Here is a 21828-nt window from a genome sequence, read left to right as displayed (position 1 = left end):
TCACAACCTGTTACATTTTCAAGAGTAGTCACAAACACCATCAAGTGTTCTGATGAAACTGGCTGGCAGGAGGATAACCACATGAAAGGTACAGCAAAAGAAATCTCAGTATTAACTGCGTGACTCATACTGTCATTTTAGGAACTGAAGGAAGCAAGTAAGAAGAGACTTGCCTGCAAGAAAAACAGGCATTGGATATCAGAGCAGTATAAATCTATCATTTGGTCTGATTCCAAATTTGAAGTTATCGCTTCAAAGTGTCTTTGTGAGGTGTAGAGAGGGTGAAAAGATGTTGCCTGCATATGCGGTTCATACTTTACAGCATGAGGTAGAAGGTGGGAGGGTGTGAGAGTGCTTTGTGGCTCATGTCGCTGGGTATTTATTTAAAATTGAATGCACAGTTAACCAGCATACCTACCACAGCAACATGCCATCCATCTACATTGCACTTTAGTAGGGTCTTATTTGTTTATCAATAGGACCACAATCCAAAATTAACGTCCCGGCTATGTAAGAGCTATTTGGCAAAGAGATGGTTTGGAATGAGTTAGTCCAGAGAGTCAAGGAAAAGCAGCCATCAAGTATTCAATATATATAGCCAATCCTTCAAGAGTGTTGGAAAAGCCTCCAAGGTAGCTACCTCATGAAGCTGTTTGCCAAGAGTGTGCAAAGCTGTCATTGAGGCAAAGGGTAGCTACGTTAAAGAGTCCAAAATATAAGATAGATTTGAATTTTTAAAAAATATGTTTTTAATCATAATTTTATGTTATGTCATAGTTTCATTGTCTTTTCTATTATACTAAAATATAGAAAAGAGTAAAGATAAAGAAAAGCCCCTGTATGAGTTTGTGTGTTGTGCTGAAGTGTAAGAGTGTCACAGCAAAGCAAAACACTTCAGTGCAACATTTTTTTTTTACCTCATTTTAACTCTTCAACTGACTGCCATTGACAAAGGAGTTCCTCCCAAGTCTGTTGCCATGAATTTAACTTACAACACTTTTTACCTTCTTCCCATTGGTCACAATCCCTGGTGTGAATTTCTTCTTCCGGTGGTGTGATTGAGTGAATGGTGTGAATGAGGTCTCATGGCGGCCTCCCTCACTAGCCTTCTATTTGCACAAGGACTCAGTTCTTCTCTAAGCAGATTTACAGCTGTGCCATATTCTTTCTATGTCAATTTCCAAGGGATATTCAGTGATATTTTCTTGTCTCCATCGCCTGACTCCTACTTTCCAAACCCTTTTGCATAGAGTTGTTTGGAGTGTTCATTTATCATCATTGTGTAGGTTAGGCCACCACAATGACTCACCACAAGTTGGACCTTCCAGATGCAGTCAGCTGCATTTATACGACAATCAATTGAAACTCTATGTCGGCGATTTTCTTTGAGCTAATTCTATATTCTAAAACTAATGGGCAGCACCCAGTGATTGCTACACCAGTGATGTGTCATATTTAGACGGGTGAACCCTTAAATAAACAAATAGTGTTTTATATTTGTAATTAATTAGATCATTTGGGAGAGATCTGGTTTTGTGAACTAAGTATCTATCTATCTATCTATCTATCTATCTATCTATCTATCTATCTATCTATCTATCTATCTATCTATCTATCTATCTATCTATCTAAATTTTGCCGTTAATGATTCTTTTTTTCCTGCTCAGTGTCAAAAGAGGCAAATTAAATCTACTGTGATTTAATGTTAATAAAATAAAATAAGAAAGTTCCTAAGCGAGGGAGTACTATTTATAGGTGCTGCATTTCCTCTTTCTTTCCATTAAACTGATACACACAAACAGATCACCTCACTCTTTAGAAGGATCTCAGTGCTGGCAGTTCAATGTCCTTAGCTTTTCAACAAAGTACCTAATGACATGACATGACAGACAGTCATTAGAGCAAAGACAGCATATCACATCATCCTTACAACAATGTGAAATTCGACAAAATTTTAATAACTTTCATATTTCCTTTGCTTTATTACTTCATAAGTGTATATGCTTCAATGCATATACTACCGTATTTCCCTGAAAATAAGACCGGGTCTTATATTAATTTTTACTCCAAAAGATGCACTAGGGCTTATTTTCAGGGGATGTCTTATATTTATTCATGTACAACAAGCTTCATTTATCCAAATACAGTCATGTCATCTTCTTCTGGAATATCGTCATAACTCTCCACATTCAAACTCTGAATTCCAGCCTGAATTTCTTGCGACTTCAATTCTTGTAGAACAAACAGCCCCAATCTCTCATGTGAAGCAACAGAGCTCTCCTTAAATGAACACTTCTTGTCCAAGTAGCCTGCTTGTAGTGCATTGGCAACACAGCTGTCAGTGATTTTATCCCATGAATTTTTCACACAAGTCACGATTTCTTACGGGCTAGGCTTCACAAAGCTCCCACACTGGTTTCTCTCCATTCTGTTTTCAGTGTAATGATTTACTTCCATGCACAAATGGTCCTTGAATGGCTTGTTTATTACAATATTAAGAGTCTGGAGATAGGCAGTCATTCCTGTGGGAATCATTATTTAATCTATTCTTCACTCTGCGAGGAAGTTCTTCATGTCTTTAGTGTGGTGAATGTTGGCTATATCCCAGATTAGCAGACCTCTTTGGCCACCTCGCAAAACAAGTGGCAGCATCAAATCAATCCACTTCATTATAACTGCTTGTGTGCACCAGGCTTTCTAAGTTTCAAGGACATAAATGCCTGAAACACGTTCAATCTCATCTGTCTTGCCATTAGTGATGATTAGAGGTGTGGCTTTCTTTCCAATCAGACGAACTGCCAAAGTGCAAGTAGCCAGAGGAGGGAATGTAGATTAACGAGGCACCCCTCTGATCAATTGTCATTTGAGTTTCTAGCCTGATAAACACTGTAGTTTCATCCACAGCAATCATGTTGGAGAGTTGCTATTTAGAAAAGTCTATGCCATCAACAAAGGACTTTGATGCAAGTGCACGTTTACTTCAGTGTCTTCCAGCTTGAGCAGCATTGTCGATCTTCTTAGAGACAATTCATGTCACTGAAGGAAGTCATCCAACTATTTTTCTGATGCTTTGAATTCTTCTGGGGATATTTCTAGCTCTGGTGCCATTGCAAGGGCAAATGCTTGAATATCAGCCCTGCACACAACTAAAGCCTCTGCTCTCCTGTCTTTAATCCATTCACAGATGATGTCTTCTAGTTCAGGAAATAATGGTTGCTGACCTGATACACACTTGCGCTTCTTAGCATTTTACTTGTCCGCGTGCTGAATGAGGTTATTATACTTTGCTTGTCATATTCCAACCATTCGGAGATTATCCTGAAAATCATGCTAGGTCATATTTTCGGGGAAATACGGTATTTTAATAATTCCAATTAATAAGTGATTAACTTGATTATTTTTAACTATCAGGGGTAGCCTGCACTGTCCTGGGTGGGGACCCAACTTTAGTTTGAAGCAAAACATGGCCTATGGTGTTCCTCTGTACAAATGGGGAGTCCGTGCAAATTTTGATGGAGTTTTGCGTACAAACAAACATTCTTCTTTACATATTACATAAGTAATACAAAATGGTCATCTTCCTACTTGTGGTTCTTCATACTGTGTATTACATGTTATACCTTGTTGAAAGTGAGATGTTTAAATAGGTGAAAATCAATTAAATTCTACTTCTTCTTTCGGTTGCTCCTGTTAGGGGTTACCACAGTGGGTCATCTTTTTCCATCTCTTTCTGCCCTCTGCATCTTGCTCTGTCACACCCATCACCTGCATGTCCTCTCTCACCACATCCATAAACCTCCTCTTAGGCCTTCATCTTTTCCTCTTACCTGACAGCTCTATCCTTAACATCCTTCTCCCAGTATACTCAGCATCTCTCCCCTGCACATGTCCAAACCAATGCAATCTCACCTCTCTGACTTTGTCTCCCAACCGTCCAACTTGTGCTGAGCCTCTAATATACTCATTTCTAATCCTTTTCATCTTTGTCACACCCAATGCAAATCTTAGCATCTTTAACTCCAATTAATTAAATGTATTACTTAGTTTTTTTCTATAATAATGGACCCTAAGCACTTTCAAACACATTATTTGGTGCATCCTTTCTTGTCATTATTCAAATTGTCTTATTATTGTTTAGTCTTGCTTTATTTTAAAAAGTGTTTATAAATACACAGTCACATATTTTAAAATATTCAAGTACTAGTATTGCTGCTTCACAGATTTAGGAGACTGAGTTTGACTGCCTGTGCATATTTTTCATAGCATTCTTATGTTGGGCTGGGCCATATTATACCTTTCACGGTAATACCGGTACAATGTTAGTCAATGATAAGAAAATGAAATATCGCGATAGAATATTGGTAAAACGTGCATGCACAGTGCCTTTGTTTTCAAATACACACGGCGGAAAAATCATGGCGGCGACAGAGATTGAGAAGGGAGAAAGCGGATCGTTGAGTGAAACAGATCAACCAGAATTGGTTTGTAAAAACAGTGCAACTTCATGGTGTGGAACTGGTTTGGTTTTTGCCCGTCAGATACCCAACAAAGCACAATTTTTTGTAGAACATGCAAGCGGGCCGTCGTGGCGAAGGGAGGAAACACCACAAACCTATTTCATCATTTGAAGCAGAAGCACTTGTTGGAGTACAACAAAGCTGTTAAAGCAGTGTTCTCCCTAGCGTCTTTTAGCCGGGCGCTCCATCCAGCTAATTTAGTTCAGCACCCGGCTGTCATCTCGCATGACATTGTGAGATGACAGCCGCAGATCTGCAGGCACAGGCAGATCTAATGATCTGCAGAGATGGCAAAGAACAAGCGGGCAGGTGGGCAAATACTGCTAAAGCAAATTGTGGGTGTCGATGCAGAGCAGAGTTCACAAGCAAAGACAATAGGGAAAAGGGGTTTCGAGAGCGGGCTGTACATGGTAATAGCGGGGGTGTAGCAGCTTAATACAGTTGCAAGAAGTATGGAGAGGAGAGGGGGCTGTACATGCTAATAGCGGGAGCGAAGCGGCAGTTTACAAGCAAAGAGGATGTGGAGGTGGGCGGGCAAGAGGAGGTCTGATAAAATAAAAAAAAGTCAAGTGAACAGCCTGTCAGATATCACAAAAAAGGCGTCAGGAAGTGATATCTCTGTTCTCAATGTCAGCGCAGTCTGTATAGTGCGGCTGAGCGTACAGCAGCTCTCTTCTTGTAAAGTACATAGCAAACCAATATATACACATACAGTTGTTTAAGCATTAGGTGTGTTCTGTGTGCAAAAATCCTTGTAGCACTCACTGTGGTTCCTGTTTAAAGTGACCCCTTCTGCCGTTCTTATATTTGCTCATATTTGGACCTGCGTCCATATTGCAAAAAGTGTGCAGAAACCCTTGCAGCACACACTGTGTGTCCTGAGCAAAAGTTTTGTCACTGAGTTGCTGAGGGTTTTGTACGGCAGCGTATATATATTAGGGCCACGGTGAAGAAAAAAAAAATACGGACAAAGTGAAGAAAAAAAACTATATGTCGAGAATAAAGTTGAGATGTTGACTTTATTCTCGACATTTCCACTTTAATCTTGACGCTTTTGACGAGAATAAAGTCGACCTGTTGCTACATAATTTATGACGGGGGTTTGAGAAAATCTAGTAAATTAAACATTCATTTTAAGAGGAAGTTTAGTTTATGATGTTCTAATTTAATGACAAACTACGAGAATAAAGTCAACATGTCAAATTTAATCTCGAGATAAACGGCGAGAATAATGTAGAAATGTCGAGAATAGAGTAGAAATGTCGAGAATGTGTACCTGCCGTAGTGCAAGAGTGAATTGAATATCCAACAGGCTCTTCCTTTACCACTTAAAAGTTTTAATGTTGGTGAAAATGCACATTACACCTCTGAAAGAATAATGGAAGAGCTGTTGGATGTCTTAGCATCAGAAATAAAATCTAACATACTGAAAAATATACACACAAAAGTTTGTCAGTATTTTGTGTAATGAAACCACAGATATCTCAGATGTAAAACAATTAATTATTTACATTAAATATGTTTGCCAGGTCACTAAAGAGGTCAGAGTTAGTTTTGTATCACCCCACAATATGATTGACTGCATAGCAGAGACTATAACCAACACACTGAGTGAGACTATGGACACCGTAGGCTTGAATTTTTTGTTATGTTTTATGTTGCAAAGCAACTCTTTTTAAGTTTTGTGGATATTATACATGGTTATGCTCAGGATATGTCAGCCCATTTCCACTGGAAATGCCTTTTGGTTAAACTTTTGGTTAAAAACAGCTGCTTGTTTAAGTGAAAATAAATTGAAGGGTTTTTTTTTGCACTAATAAAGTTGTGGAGTTGTAAAGTATGTTGTCTCACGTCAATCATATCAGCAGTTATATCGTTATCTCAAATGTTCAAATATATATCGTGATAAATATTTTTGGCCATATTGCCCTGACCTATTCTTATGTCCTCTTCAGTTTTTCTCACATTTTCCTCTCATAGTCCAGAGATGTGCAGGTGTGGTTCATTGGTGATTCAAAATTGGCCCAGTGTGTCTGTGTGTACATGTGATTTGTGGCTTTCAATAAACGGGTGCTGCCTTCAAGGTTTATTCCTGCAATGCGCCTCATCCATCTGGGATTAGCTCTACTTTTCCAAACCTTCAACTCGATTCTGTAGGATTAAGAAAAGAGGGATGGATGGAAAGACACCAATCAGTAGGTGGCTTTAAAGTATTTTAAAAAAGCACTGCTTTCACATTATTCCAGGAATGAGGGTTCAAACCCCAGCTTAGGCACACTCTGTGTGTACTTTGCACATTGTCCTTGTGTCTGTGTGGGTTTTTCTCCAATATCTCATTGCCAGTTATGTGTCAAGGTTGATTCCGGTTGATTCCTGCCTTACATCCAAAGCTGCCAAGGTATGATGTGGCTGTAAGTCACCGTAAAGAGAGACCAAGTGTATTAACCAAATGGTATTCTAATACATACAATTAAATTACAGTAAAAGTTTTTGGTGCTGTATTTTATAAAGCATTACAAAAAACAAATTTGCCAAATGATAACATTTTAATGATGCAGATGGTAAATTCAATTACTAGGCAAGGATGTGAGCTTTGAATATGGGAGGTTTGCTGGTTATTTATAGGGAATGAGAGAGTTTGGTAGCATGCTCGATATCGCGTTGCTGCACCCATCACATGACGAACCTCCCCAACTGAGACCCGAGTGCAGCAGGTGACACCTCAGCACAACACTGGAACAGCGGGGCTGGAGTGCCAGTCCTGCCACCAACCCCAAAGTTTACCCTGTAAGTTGGAGGACCTAATTGCAAAGATGGATGCAGATTAACGTCATACCCAGAACAGAAAGGGATAGAGAAGGCTGAGCAGTAAAAGATACGCCTTGTGTAGTGCATTGACCATATCTGTTTATTTAATCGGTTAACACATATGAGGAACACATTGGCAGGATACTCATGAGTTCTGTAATAGCAAAAATGCTCTTCCTGTCTTACAGCTATGAGATACACAGATTTACTTTGTGTCATTTCATCAGGTATCAGCCCTGGATGAGGATGAGGGTCTAAACAGCCATCTTACCTACCTAATAAGCAAAGCAAATGATGAAGGACAGCTTAGCCTCTCCCCAGAAGGCAAACTCAGTGCCCTAAAGAGCTTTGACCGAGAGGTCCAAGCACATCATTCCATAGAGATCCTTGCTGTGGATTCAGGTACTGTATCGTGTTTTTTTTCTAGCATTACTGTAAAGTGTTTTGAAATTCAGATGAGTTTGGTATGGTGGAGCAGATATGGCTTTGTTAAGGATTCACTCAAAGGACAAATGCCCAGCTAATTATTACTTACTGCACTGGAGTTTTCCTCAAGGTTTTTTCTTATAAGGTTTCAGGAACTGGTAAGATAACTGAGCAAAGTGGGAATGGGGGTAAGCTGATTTGTGATTTCAACTAAAAGAAATCAAGTTTTATTTTTGCTATTGGGGAGTGGTGCTGCATGCTGTAGATGTTGTAAGTGTCAGATAGGATTATCCGGCATCCCAAAAAAATGGGACCCTTACCTAGAAGAGAAGCCGGAATGGAAGGACAGTGATGGACTGGCATCCCATCCAGTACCCTTATCTGGACTGGTGGACAAAACAAAGGAGCAAAGAGGGAAGGCTCATTTTCAGGAATATGTTTGTCCCCAGCCAACTAGATGGAGGAATCCCAGGACCTCTCTAACCATGTGAACACCTGTAGAGCATGATGGAAGTCGTAGTGCCATTAATTAGCACTGTTGGGTCCCATGGGTGCCACCAAGAGGGTGCTGTAAAGATTCATGATCCCTGTTTTTTGGGACTTCGGTTGACCCAGAAGTGCTTCTATCAGATCAAGCCCTGGCACTGGAAATACTCCTGGGTCAAACATAAAAGGAAGCCATCCAGCCTTCTTCAGCAAAGTCAGAATCAGGAGGAAGGAAGGCAGCACTCACTGCAGGGAAGAGGATGGAGAGAGAAGAGAAGGAAGGAAAAAAAGTATTGTAATTCATTAGTGCTACTGCTGGAGAAACCATCTTTAGAATTCGGTTGTGTCCAGGAATTGGTTACTCAGTGGTGCCCCTTGTCTCTCACAATGTGTAATTAGAAAATTCACTGTACTCCGTACACATGACAATATCACTACTATTAAAATATTGCTACTTTTTAAAGATGTTATATTCTTTGAATGATCAATTTGTTAAGAATTAAGATTCCCATTGACATTTATCATTGCACTGGTGAAGTGATTTTCATCAGCTTTACATTAATTAATGGAATTTAAATTAAATGGAAAACATGCCTCGGTGGCACCTTCTACCATTTTCTTGAGATTTTTAATATTATGCTAAGTCTAAAATGATATTTCAGTTAGCTCTGACAATTGTGATTTTTTTTTCACTTTTACTTGAAAGGTTTTTTTTGCATAATTTATTGCTTGATTTAGTTACACAATCTTTCAGTTAATAATGCAATCAGCCAAAGCTTTCAAATAATACTCAGAGAAACAGGTAGAAATATGCTTGTGTCAAATGTGATATACATAAAAGGTGTACTGTACAAGCTATAAATAAAACAATCAAACTTAACATTCTTCAACCACCTTAACCTGTTCAGAGTTATGAGGAGTCAGTCAAAAGGCTGGGAATAAACCAGGACTGGACATCAGTCCATCTCGTGGCCCACTCACACGTCTATCCACAGGGCCAATTTAGTATCACCACTTAATCTAACATGTATGTCTTAGAGATATGAAAGGAAAACTTTTAGACACAGAGAGAAAGAACAATCTCCAAACAGAGAGAAACCCTAGAACACAGGATGCTGGATTTGTGAGGCCCCGCCATGCTCACTTCAACTAAACTGAACATCTATATATATAATTCACTAAGGTAAGACAACCATAGTAAGCACACCGGAAGGGGCGTGGATTCACTAAGCCCGACAAGTGAGACACCTATGGCACACGCAGGGAGGAGCCACGCCCACCAACTCCAAGACCATTGGATACGCAGGGCCACGCCCACCAACTCGGAAGTGACAACACAGAAAAAATGGCAGGTTAATGTCATGTGCATGTCATGCACCTTGGAGCTACGTTGACTGTTCATAGAAGCATGTTTCTCGTGGAGGTGAATCGCCATATGCAGTGTATGAAATGGTTTGCGAGGGGAATCCCATGGGATCCTTAAAACAATCCTTTACAACTGAGGTTAAAGCACAATGAAGTAAGTAGTCTTTAAAAACCGACTTTTCGGTTACGACGCATGACGCATGCACCATAGCAAACTGTTTTACACGCTACATACAGCTATTCGCATCCGTGACAAACATGCGTCTTCTTAGATGCTCCTGCAGGAACGCGGAAGACGTTTTCCTGCCCACCAACACTCCTTTTTCACCGGCCGGCATCTACCCTTGCTCTCTAGGCATTCACACTGCCTGCCCATTTGCCCGGACGCAAAAACTCACTGACCACCCAGTTACTCCCTTTCGTCTGTGGTAAGAGTCCACATGCACGTCTGAACCACACGCAGTTTGTTATGCCACGGGTTCACTATTGTGTTGTATTTTGCTCTCTTCAGTGTTCCATCTTTTCATTGACTTACTGTTGTATTCTCACACCAACCCGTTTTAGACAACCGTGTCTTTCCAGAAGTGCTTAGCATTCAATAAATAATTATGCATGAGACTGAGCGTGTGTCTACTCAGCGCAGAGAGGCGTGGGTAAGCTGTTGAACCCCATTCGGGCTGCAAGCCATGGAATTCCCACTAAGTATGACTCATACGCTCCCACTCATTACGTCCCTACCCTTTGTGCACACCCCCCTCCTACCGTGGTCGGGTATCTTGGTGGATTATATATAGAAAAGCAGCCAAAACCGAGGGGTCTCCCATGGGGTCCTTAAAACATTCCTTTACAACTGAGGTTAAAACACAATGAAGTAAGCAGTCTTTAAAAACTAGAGTTCCATCTTTTTATTCACTTTCTGTTGTATCCTCAAACCTTCCCTTTTTAGAAAACTGTGTCTTTCCAGAAGTGTTCAACCATCAATACATAATTATGCGGCATTTGTTATGCCACGGGTTCACTATTGTGTTGTATTTTGCTCTCTCCAGAGTTCCATCTTTTCATTCGCTTACTATTGTATTCTCACACCAACCTGTTTTAGACAACCGTGTCTTTCCAGAAGTGTTTAGCATTCAATAAATAATTGACATTGAGCGTGTGTCTACCCGGCACAGGGAGACATTGAACCCCATTCGGGCTGCAAACCATGGAATTCCCACTAAGTGCGACTTATACGTTCCCACTGGTTGTGTCCCAACCCTTTGTACACACCCCCCTACCACCTCGCTACTACCGTGGTTGGGTGTGTTGGTGGATTATATATAGAAAAGCAGCCAACGACTCAAGTGACGAGTTGGAGGTGGGTACATGAGCGGGCAGTGCATACTGAACGAGAAATCGGCAGACTAGCATGACGGACGGAGCTGAATGGACGTCCTCCTTCTCTCCTCCCGTTCCACACTCCGCGCCGTGCTCCCCCATCCCTCCGTCTGGCAGGAGAAGGCGCGAGGACGGTCCACCAGTTTTCAGTCACGGACGATTGTGTGTTGCTTCGTTCTGTGCATTGGTACAATGTTGCTTTTCTTGCTGATGGAGACATCTGCATTGAAATTGTCATTCCAATAAATGGAGTGTCAAAATACACTAACAATACTTTTATAAATCCCATACCAAATGACATTTAATGGACACACATGCATTGAATTTGTAATGCCAACAGAAGGCACATCACAAACACTAACATTGCTTTTACAAATCCCATACCAAATGGTATGTAATGGAGGCATATGCACTGCATTTTTCATTCCAAAAGATGGTGCATCACAAACATTTGTAATAATAAAATGCATTATTATAAATGTTTGTGATGCACCATCTGTTATTTTTTAAATTGTTTTATTACTACAGTTAGTAGGGTTATAGGCTCATTATTGTCACGTGTACATAGTACAGTCAGACTCTTATTTGTCTTTGCTAGTCACCATGCAACACATGACTACTCTGCAGCACCATAACTAGTGAGTGGAACATCTATACCTGTAAAAAGTTCTGTCTTGTGGTTCAATGAGTCAGTTGATTACAGTTCATTGGTGGACCACACAGCCAAATGAGAAGAAACACTCAGTGCTGCTCACTGAGTTAGCATTGGAATTCAGTCATTAGTCAGCCAGGAAAATGTAACAACTGTTAGGGGGTTTAACAACTTTGTGTAACATGGAAGACTTGTTCTTATCCTCTTTATTTTGTTTTGTATGTACATTTCATTTTCAGGCTGTCTAGACTCTGTGTACATATGGTTACAAAAATCACAGCTTACAGTTGTGGCCAAAAGTTTTGAGAACAGCACAAATACAGTGGGACCTCTGGTCACAACCGTAATTTGTTCCAAAACTCTGGACATGACCGGATTTGGTCGCAACCCGAATGTAATTTCCCCCATAAGATTGTATGTAAATATGTACAGTTATTTAAATATATATTTTTTAAAGTTTTTTAAGCACAAAAATAGTTAATTATACCATAGAATGCACAGAATAATAGTAAACTAAATGTAAAAACATTGAATAAAACTGAGAAAACCTTGAACAATAGAGAACATCTAGCGGAAGAGTTTCAACTGTTACGAACTGCTCACTGTAAACACTTTTTAAAGTGTTTAAAGTTTAAAAAAAAATAAAAAATGCCACTTCTCTTGCGAAACTTTTCAAACCTTCCTCTACTGGCTTTAAATTCCTGACCTTCTCCACTCGAAGAAGGATTTTTTTTCAGCAAATCGCCATGAATCTTCCTGGCTTTGTCGCATGTGATTGCCTCTCTTACGCTATCCCCCGCTAGTTGCTTCTAGCAACAGTTTTTCCACCTCTTCTAGCACTTGAGTGCTGTGCTTGGTTAACATTGTAACTCCTTTTGCAACATCAGCTGCTTTGTTAGGCCCTGTATATGCAAACAAAAGAAAATGGGAAACGGAGAAAAGGAAATCATCGGCGCGTACGAACCGGAAGGGATACTGGCCGCCAGTGATTTTGTTCACCACCAGAGCATGTGGTCGTGAACAGATGCAAAGTTTTGGCAAATGTTTTGATCATAACCCAATTTTTACTTGTATGGAAACGTTCATGACCAGAGGTTCAACTGTACTGGTTTTCAAGTTTGCTGCGTCAGTGTTTTTAGATCTTTTTGTCAGATGCTTTTCTATCGTATACTGAAGTATAATTACAAGCATTTCATAAGTTTCAAAGGCTTTTATTGACATTTACATTAAGTTTATAGAAAGAGTCAATATTTGCAGTGTTGGCCCTTCTTTTTCAAGACCTCTGCAATTCACCCTGGCTTGCTGTCAATCAACTTCTGGGCCAAATCCTGACTGATGGCAGCCCATTCTTGCATAATCAATGCTTGGAGTTTGTCAGAATTTGTGGGTTTGTGTTTGTCCACCGCCTTTTGAGGACTGACCACAAGTTCTCAATGGGATTACGGTCAGTGCAGTTTCCTGGCCATGGACCCAAAATTTCAATGTTTTGTTCCCCAAGCCACTTAGTTATCACATTTGCCTTATGGCATGGTGCTCCATCATGCTGGAAAAGGCATTGTTCATCACCAAACTGTTCTTGGATGGTTGGGAGAAGTTGCTCTCAGTGGATGTTTTGGTATCATTCTTTATTTATGGTTATGTTCTTAGACAAAATTCTGAGTGAGCCCACTCCTTTGGCTGAGAAGCAACTCCACATGTAAATGGTCTCTGGATGCTTTACTGTTAGCATAACACAGGACTGATGGTAGTGCTCACCTTTTCTTCTCTGGACAATCTTTTTTCCAGATGCCCAAACAATCAGAAAGGAGATTCATCAGAGAAAATTGCTTTACCCCAGCAGTCCTCAGCAGTCCAATCCCTGTACCTTTTGCAGAATATCGGTCTGTCACTGATGTTTTTCTTGGAGAGAAGTAGCTTCTTTGCTTCCCTTCTTGACACCAGGCCATCCTCCAAAAGTATTCGCCTCACTGTGCATGCAGATGAACTCATACCTGCCTGCTGCCATTCCTGAGCAAGCTCTGCACTGGTGGTGCCCCGATCAGCAGCTGAAGCAACTTTAGCAGATGGTCCTGGAGCTTGCTGGACTTTCTTGGGCACCCTGAAGCCTTCTTCACAACAATTGAACCTCTCTATTCTAACTCAATCAGCATGACAGAGTGATCTCCAATCAATCAATCAATCAACATTTATTTATATAGCACATATTCATACAAAAAAATGTAGCTCAAAGTGCTTTACAAAATGAATAGAGCAATAGAAGACACAATAAAAGATAAACATAAGTCAACATTAATTAACATAGAATAAGAGTAAGGTCCGATGGCCAGGGTGGACAGAAAAACCAAAACAAAACTCCAAAGGCTGGAGAAAAAAATAAAATCTGTAGGGGTTCCAGACCAAGAGACCGCCCAGTCCCCTCTGGGCAATCTACCTAACATAAGTCAAACAGTCCTCTTTGTATTTAGGGTTTTCATGGAAGGACCTGATGATGATGGTCACGTAGACTTCTGGCTTTCAGTCCATCAATGTTGGTGCATCATGATGCTTTGATCACTCTCCACTGTAAATAGTTATTATGAAGAATTGAACATACAGAGTATCAGTATTAAGTTAAAAAAAAGTATTAAGTTAAAGCCTTGTCCTCGTCGATGCTCTCACCTGTGTTAATGAGAGGATCACTGAAATGACATCAGCAAGTCCTTTTGTGGAAGGGCTGAAACACAGTGGAAATGTTTTTTTTGGGATCAAGAAGCAGCAAACCTGTGATCACTCTCCATACCATTCTGGAAAATTCATATTTGTGTCATTCTCAAAACCTTTGGCCATGATTGTACACTAGATGTGTGGTTTCTACTGTAGCCACCTTAGCATTATTTTTACCCCCAGAAAAATGAGTCAAATGATTCAACCAAATAATTACATTTTTTTGAACAAGAAAAAATTTTATTATGAGTAACAGAAACATGAAAATACTAAAACATCAGTATAAGTATAGTAGGAAAGGCATGTCCAGTGTTCACTGCTGCACTGATGCTGATTTAGTGCATGTCCTTTGCATGACGTTTTAAAACATGTCACCTACACACAGCTCAATGTCTCAATTGTGCCAGCAGCAGTGTTTTTCTTTGTGCATTTTTCTTATAATATGTTTTCTGTTGAGCATGAATGTGTGATCTGCACAATCTATGCACCCTTCGTGTTATTGTAGGCTACCACAAGCAAAGATTAGTGACTTCCACATTTCCCCTGAAATGAACAATTACAGCTGCTGCATTGTGAACAGTGCTTAGGAGGATACGACTTTCTTGTCCTTTTTTTTAACACAAACTTACTTGTACCACTGTGAAGCTTCACAACAATTTCACCACAGCTGTTTGGTTATAAAATGTCATGTGCATCAGTTTCACTGTCTGTCAATCAGTGCCATCACTATCGCTTTATTCAACTAATGCTTCAGTTTCAGTTTGTTCTAAAACTGACCATACAGCTTCTTATTTACACACCATTGTGTTTTAGTTCAAGGCTGTGCCCCACTAATGAATATTAATGAGTTGTGGCAAAATGCATAGAATTAATAAATCATGATTTTTTTCAGCATATGGTTGTTGCATCTACTAGATGGCAGCGTGATACTGTCCAGTGTGTGGCACAATGAAGCGTGAATCCAAAACATCACAGATCCCAAAACTTGATGGAAATGTTTAACTGGATCGCATAAACTTTGATCTGAGACCTCATTTGTTGGCACTATCTGCTCCTTTTGCCAGCCTGGCAAAGCAAACTGATTGATATACTGCAGTAGCTCTAAATGTGAACAGGTATTCCCGTTTACATTCTTAGCCATTTGTGGAAGGCATTATATGTATTATCATTTCCTCCTTCACTGAAGGCAACTCTGAATATTGCATCTTTCTGTTTTTAAAACAAATATGGTAATAAAGCAAATAAACTAAATCAAACAAAAGTTATATCAAAGTCAAATTAAGCAAATACCAAAAAACAGAGAAACTAAGAAGTGTTAATGGCAATGCTGAGAACCTGAATGTGCAATTTCTCAAATCAAGTAATGGTGACCTGTAAGGAGATCCCTTATATAATGGCATTGTAAGTATTTTGACCCATTTGAGTAGACTGCTGTAAAATCTGCAGCAAACCAGACAAGTCTCCAGTAAACATGGAAACAATCCACACATAGTGACAATATGTCAAGATCTTACTGATTTTTGTTATTTTCAGTTCTTTTTCATATCTAAAAGATTGTTCTGGTTCATTTTATGTAATTTTTCAAATTTTATTGTCATTGCTTTTATTGTTCTAAATTTATATTCAGCGCCACAATGGATGGATTCTCTGTTCTTTACATGGCTCTTTGAGGTGGCTCGCTATCTTTAAAAGGACTGCTTGCCTTTTGACACACTAGTTGGAAAAGCATGCGACTTTGCAGGCTTGCCATTTATATAGGAACTGCTGCTGCCCCTGGTGATGTAAGCCCGCTGATTTATCCCTGGCTGATGTAACTTGTCAACAAGGTTACATAACCCTCCTTCTGAAGTCGTTGTCCCGAGCGACCAATTCAAACTCTTTGCAACGACACATGGACTTGTTGATTTGGCAGCGTGGTCTTCTCTTTCACTTCAGTTATGCAGCTGGTGACGAGGGCACATCAGCAGGGATTATGAGCGCTGTGTTGTCAAATGGCTCAGCTGGGATTTTGAGTGCTCTGTTGTCATGCGGTGCAGCAAAGGCATTCAACACTGATCAGTTGTGATCAAGCAGGCAAATCTCCTTGTATGGAGATGCAAATGTGCTGGTCTCTTGGCTGTTTACCTTCACTGAACTAGAGCTGCAAACCGCGTTCCAGGTCTGGATCTAAAATTTGAAACTCCCTCTTCATCACACTTTGCAATGCCTCTACAATCTGCTTTGTCCTTTGCCTACACATTTTTACCACTGGTTCTGCTTCTCACAGCTCACTTGGAGTCAGTGACAACTCGATCTGCCACACTTTTCCCCAGCCCCATGAGTCTGAACCACCACCGGCCTCTGTGCGCTCATGCTAATGAACCTTAGCAGGTGGAGAAGCGGTGGTGGAGCCGCACAGGTGTCAGTCACTCAGTTAGTTGTTTTATAACCTGTACCGCTGCTACAAACAGCACTCCAGATTATGGATTTCAGCCTCCAGACTGTTCAGCAACTCCTCCAAAGAGCCAACCAGATCTGTTTTAGGTCTCTGAGTCACTTGATGCTTTGCCAAATTGGACTCTAGGTCTTCTCTTCATGCTACTGACACCAATGAGGTGTCAGCACTGAGCACCACAATGGATGGACTCTCTCTTTACATGGCTCTTTGAGGTGACTCACTATCCTTAAAAGGACTGCTCACCTTTTTCACACTAGTTGGAAAAGCATGTGACTGTGCAGGCTTGTCATTTATATAGGAACTGCTGCTGCCACTAGCGATGTAATGCCAGCTCATACTTGGTTGACTCATCCCTGGTTGCTGTAACTTGTCAGTGCTGTTACAATATCATTATTCTTTGTAGGCCCCACTATGTTGATGAAGGCAACAGTGCCCAGTACTAGCCATGGGAGCCAATGATGTTGTAAATCGAGATATCAGTGCACCACCAAACACTGGATCAATGAAACAATGGCCAGTGATTGCTTAGCTCAAGGGAAAAATAAAGCTTTAGATTCACTTTGCTTTCGACTTTTCTTTGACTTCTAGCTTAGAATTCAGAATAAGGTATTGCTTATTGTGAAAAGCTGTTGGAATTCATTTAAATTTGACCTTTTACCCTTTTGCACCTCTGACAAGCTGTTTTGATTAGCATGCACCTTAAAAATGCACACAGAAACACACTTATACTGTCCTAATTGTGATATTGGGCTGTGTGTAGGTGACATGTTTTAAATGTCACACAAAGGACATGTACTAAATCTGCATCAGTACAGCAGTAAACACTGGACATACCTTTTCTTTGTACTTATGTTGATGTTTTGATATCCCTTTTGTACAATTTAGCACTTTGCATATTGAGCAAAAACTAAATTTTATAAATATTCATTTGTGTGTCAGCTCTCAGTGTTGAGTATTTGATGTTGATGTTCAGATATCTTTTAGTACTATTATTAGATAGTTCTGTATGACAAAATAATATGTTGACATTGGGATTTCATTTTGGATTTGTTTGCATTGTGTTGCTATTTTTGTTCCCTTGCTTTTTGTGATGGTGGTGCAGTGGTAGCGCTGCTGCCAACAGTTAGGAGACCCAGGTTCGCTTCCTGGGTCCTCCCTTCGTGAAGTTTGCACTTTCTCCCCGTGTCTGCGTCGGTTTCCTCCGGGTACTCTGGTTTCCTCCCACAGTCCAAAGACATGCAGATTAGGTGCATTGGCGATTCTAAATTGTCCCCCTAGTGTGTGTATTTGGTGTGTGTTTGTGTGTGTGCGCCTTGTGGTGGGCTGGCGCCCTGCCCGGGGTTTGTTTCCTGCCTTGCGCCCAGTGTTGACTGGGATTGGCTCCAGCAGACCCCTGTGATCCTGTAGTTAGGATATAGTGGGTTGGATAATGGATGGATGGATGCTTTTTGTGATTCTTTTACTTTGCTTCAAAATACATCAACAACTTTATACTGTTTTTGCTGACCTTTGGGACCAGAAGTTTCATGGGTTTCCTCTCATCCTTTCTGGACATTTTAAACTTTGGATATTTAAGCCTTAGACTCATTTTGGGGTTAATACAGGAATAATGCAGGAAGTCTGTTATTTGAGTTTGGGGTTAGGCTGCCTGGGGCTGCCTTTGGGTCGTCTGACCTGACTTAAGTGCTGGTCTGGTTTTTGTGTTTTTTTTTTTTTTATCTTGTGACACGATTCTCAAAATCCCTAAAAATAACAAAATGCCCAAATTAATAAAATATACAAAAGCGAAAAGCAAATACAAAAGGCAAAAAAAGCTAAAATGATATGTGTATCATTTTCCTGGTGCTCCTGGAAGATTCCCTTCAAAGGAATTGTGTGAAAGGACAGGGATAAGCACTCCCTGGTGGTCCACTTTCTGCCAGCACTGGCATGTTGACATGTTTAGTGATTATCTGTGTTGGCTTTCTTCTAATTCTCTGACGTCTGATTGTTCATCTTCTGTCTTGTGTCTGCCTGGTTGTACCAGGCTGCACCTTGGCCTTGGCAATGCCATGTCAACCTACAGGAAGGATTATTATTATTATTATTATTATTATTAATGCAACATATTGAAAGCCAGCAAAAAATCATAAGGCTTCTGACCGTAGTGCGTAGCAGTGGAAGAATTGTACCTGATTTGCTTTTTTTGCAATTTTGACTTTTCCACCTCAGAGATCAGTAGTTACTTCTATGACATAACTAAATTAAAAATCATCGTATTGGAAAAGGGGCTTTTCACGCACCTCTTTGTCTCAACTTGCTAGTTTGGAAAGCTGTCTGATTTTGTTTGTGTTGTTGTTCTGAAATTAATTTTGGAACAGCACAATCTCCTTTTTAATGCAGCTATTTAATCATGGCATTAGTAAGCCAGTAAGCCAGGATGTGCCACTTTAAATCTACTGATTGACTGAACTGGGGCTAAATGCTTTTCATTCAGGCTTTATTTAATGAGCAGCTTACCGCTGCTTGTGGCATTTTGCAATATGCTGTTGCAGATTTTGGAATAAACTGGCTCTGAGCGAATGTATGTAGCTGAAAAAAGTGCCAGATTTTATATTTATTTCAGAATTCATCAGCCGATAAGGCCAGCTTTAACAAACACCAAGGGATTTATCAAGCTTGGTGCAAAATTGGTTTGTTATGTTGTGAAAATCACTAGAGGAAATTCATAAAAACTGCTGACAAGAGAAGCAGACTGATTTTCATGGTACTTTACAAAACAGTCATGCCCAAAAAATGACAGTTTTATAGGTTGGCAGTGATGGTATAGAACTTATGATGGTTCAAAGTTAATGTTTTTAAAGAAAATGCAATGCAATTATAGTAAAATAAGTTTTGATTTTATGAAATAAGAGGCTTAATTTTTTATCACTATCACAGTTCTATTATTTCAGAGCCTTGAAAACATATATTCATGTCTGGCCATTCACTATGTGGAGAAAGTCTTCTATTCTCCTCATGTCCACTAAGGATTTTTGAAGTTTCTGCAAGCCAGGGTTAGATGTTGCCATCTTTTCTTTGGGATAGGGACTGGCTTCTTATGACCTTGTAATAGAAACATGCAGGTTCATTAAAATAAATGCATTAGAATTGTAATAAAACATTTCAAGTAATTAATGTAAAATATATTAAACAACCAGTAATTTATAACAAGTACCATGGTGGCACAGTTATATGTACTGCTGCCTCATGGATCCAGGAGCCTGGATTTGGATCTCACACCCATTTTCTGTTGTTGCAGAACTTGTACATTCTTCCTGGGTCTGTTTGATCCTTTCTGTGGTTTCTCCAGGTTTCTCACAAATTCCAAAGAAAAGTGTGATAATTAGAACAGTCGAAAAACTGTGACAAGAATAGGTCATTCAGCCCGACAAGTGCATCTATCCTATGCACCTAGATTGTCCAAAATAAAAGTAGTTGTGTCTGTGGTCTTTTGCGTGAAGAAAATTTTTATAACATTTGTACAAAATCTGCCCTTAGCAAGTTGAAGCATTTACTTTTATGTAACAGAAGGGATCCACTCTACTACTTCCCTTCATAATTTTAAATACTTCGATCATGTCACCTCTAATCTCCGTTTGCTTAATCTGAAAAGTTCCAACTCCTTCAATCTTACCTTATAGCTCATATCCGATAGTCATAGAATCAGTCGAGCCATTCTCCTCTGGACTTTCTGTATCACAGCTATGTCTTTTTTGTGAGATGGAGAACAAAACTGTACACAGCACTTCAGGTGAGTTAGGTTAATTGGCAATTTTTATTGGCTCCATTTTGAATATGAATGTGTCAAAGGGCCATACAAGGCACTAGTAACTCATCCAAGGTTAGCTCCTGACTTGTTCTTAGATTGGGCATGTATGAGAGTGTCATTTTATATTATGCTATTTTATATGCAAAATCATTTCTTGCCTTTTGCGGCACTAAGTGAAGAACCTGTTATGGGGCTGAGATTATGAGGTGATGAAGGTGTGGGTTGGAGTTACACCACAGACTGTGTGGCTAAATGCACTCACTTCACTTACTTGGGCCAGGAAATGGTCCGTTCAAGACAGCTTCAGCATAATTGCCAACATATGTTGTTTTGAGAATAAAGGAGTTCCGTGGCTTGCCAGATTTTTGATGTTAAGATTTATGTCCACCTTGTTTTATTTTTGGAATGTTTAGTCATGTTTCTTATGTTTTTATTTGTGTGATACCATTTTTTTTACTTTGGTGTGGATGCCACAATTTTGCCATGAAAATGTCATTGGTGGCTTCAATGCTCATTAGAGGTCACATAATGTCAGTATTTACAATGGTAGCACACAGCTCATTGCCGCCAAGCTTTTAGAATTACAGTAAAAGCAACAATATTGCTTTTGTGAAGTTAGGAGCAAAACAAACTAGTTAGAGTGCAGGCCTTATGCAACATTTCTTTGACTACAATTATGGGTTTGTGTTTCTGGCTTTGTCTCTCAGTTCTGTGTGTGTGTTTCCCTCCATATTTTGAACACTGCCTATTCTATTGAAGAAGACCTTTCTCTGGCTATTAGCTTTGTTTCGTCTTCTGTTTTTTGTCCTGACTGTTATTTCATTGGACACGCTTATTTTATATGGTGTCCATTAAACTCAGAATGAGTGATGGGCATGTTTATGGGTTTACGGTTCAAAGCTGTATCCACTGAATTTTTGCAATTGAGCATGGTATGCTTTTGTAGGATTTCCTCTAAAAGATGTGCTGTTATGCTAACTGGTGACCTTTGTTGGACCATCATCTTATCAAGGGCTGTGCCTGGCATTTTCTGCCTCCCCAAGCAAAGAAATTAATATGTGACAGGATGAATTTAAATAAATTTCATCATTGGGAGAGACACATTTCGTCTTTTTTAAATGTAAGGCCTCTTCAATTTGACAGTGAGCCCCATCTTAGTGAGTACATCTGGCTTTATCCAGTAAGCATTAGGGGAAGAGGCCTTATTTTAGGAGTGTTATAGACCACCCAATGCACATATTAATTTCAATGTACATGTTTTTAGTAA

At 39.8% G+C, this 21828-nt stretch overlaps 1 protein-coding gene across 3 annotated transcripts in view; it reads left to right on the top strand.

The window, feature by feature from the left end:
- LOC120523965 (protocadherin Fat 4) overlaps positions 1 to 21828 on the top strand; it is a 176062-nt gene that overhangs the window by 45720 nt on the left and 108514 nt on the right. For all 3 annotated transcript variants that reach the window (XM_039745722.1, XM_039745721.1, XM_039745723.1), the window contains exon 5: positions 7553 to 7727. In XM_039745722.1, coding sequence (XP_039601656.1) covers positions 7553 to 7727 — 175 coding nt within the window. The remainder of the gene's footprint in view (positions 1 to 7552; positions 7728 to 21828) is intronic.

The sequence above is a fragment of the Polypterus senegalus genome, chromosome 2 (genome assembly GCF_016835505.1).
Source record: "Polypterus senegalus isolate Bchr_013 chromosome 2, ASM1683550v1, whole genome shotgun sequence".
Taxonomy (NCBI): domain Eukaryota; kingdom Metazoa; phylum Chordata; class Cladistia; order Polypteriformes; family Polypteridae; genus Polypterus; species Polypterus senegalus.
The sequence above is the reverse complement of the archived record's forward strand: the minus strand, read 5'-3'. Positions and strand labels throughout refer to the sequence as shown.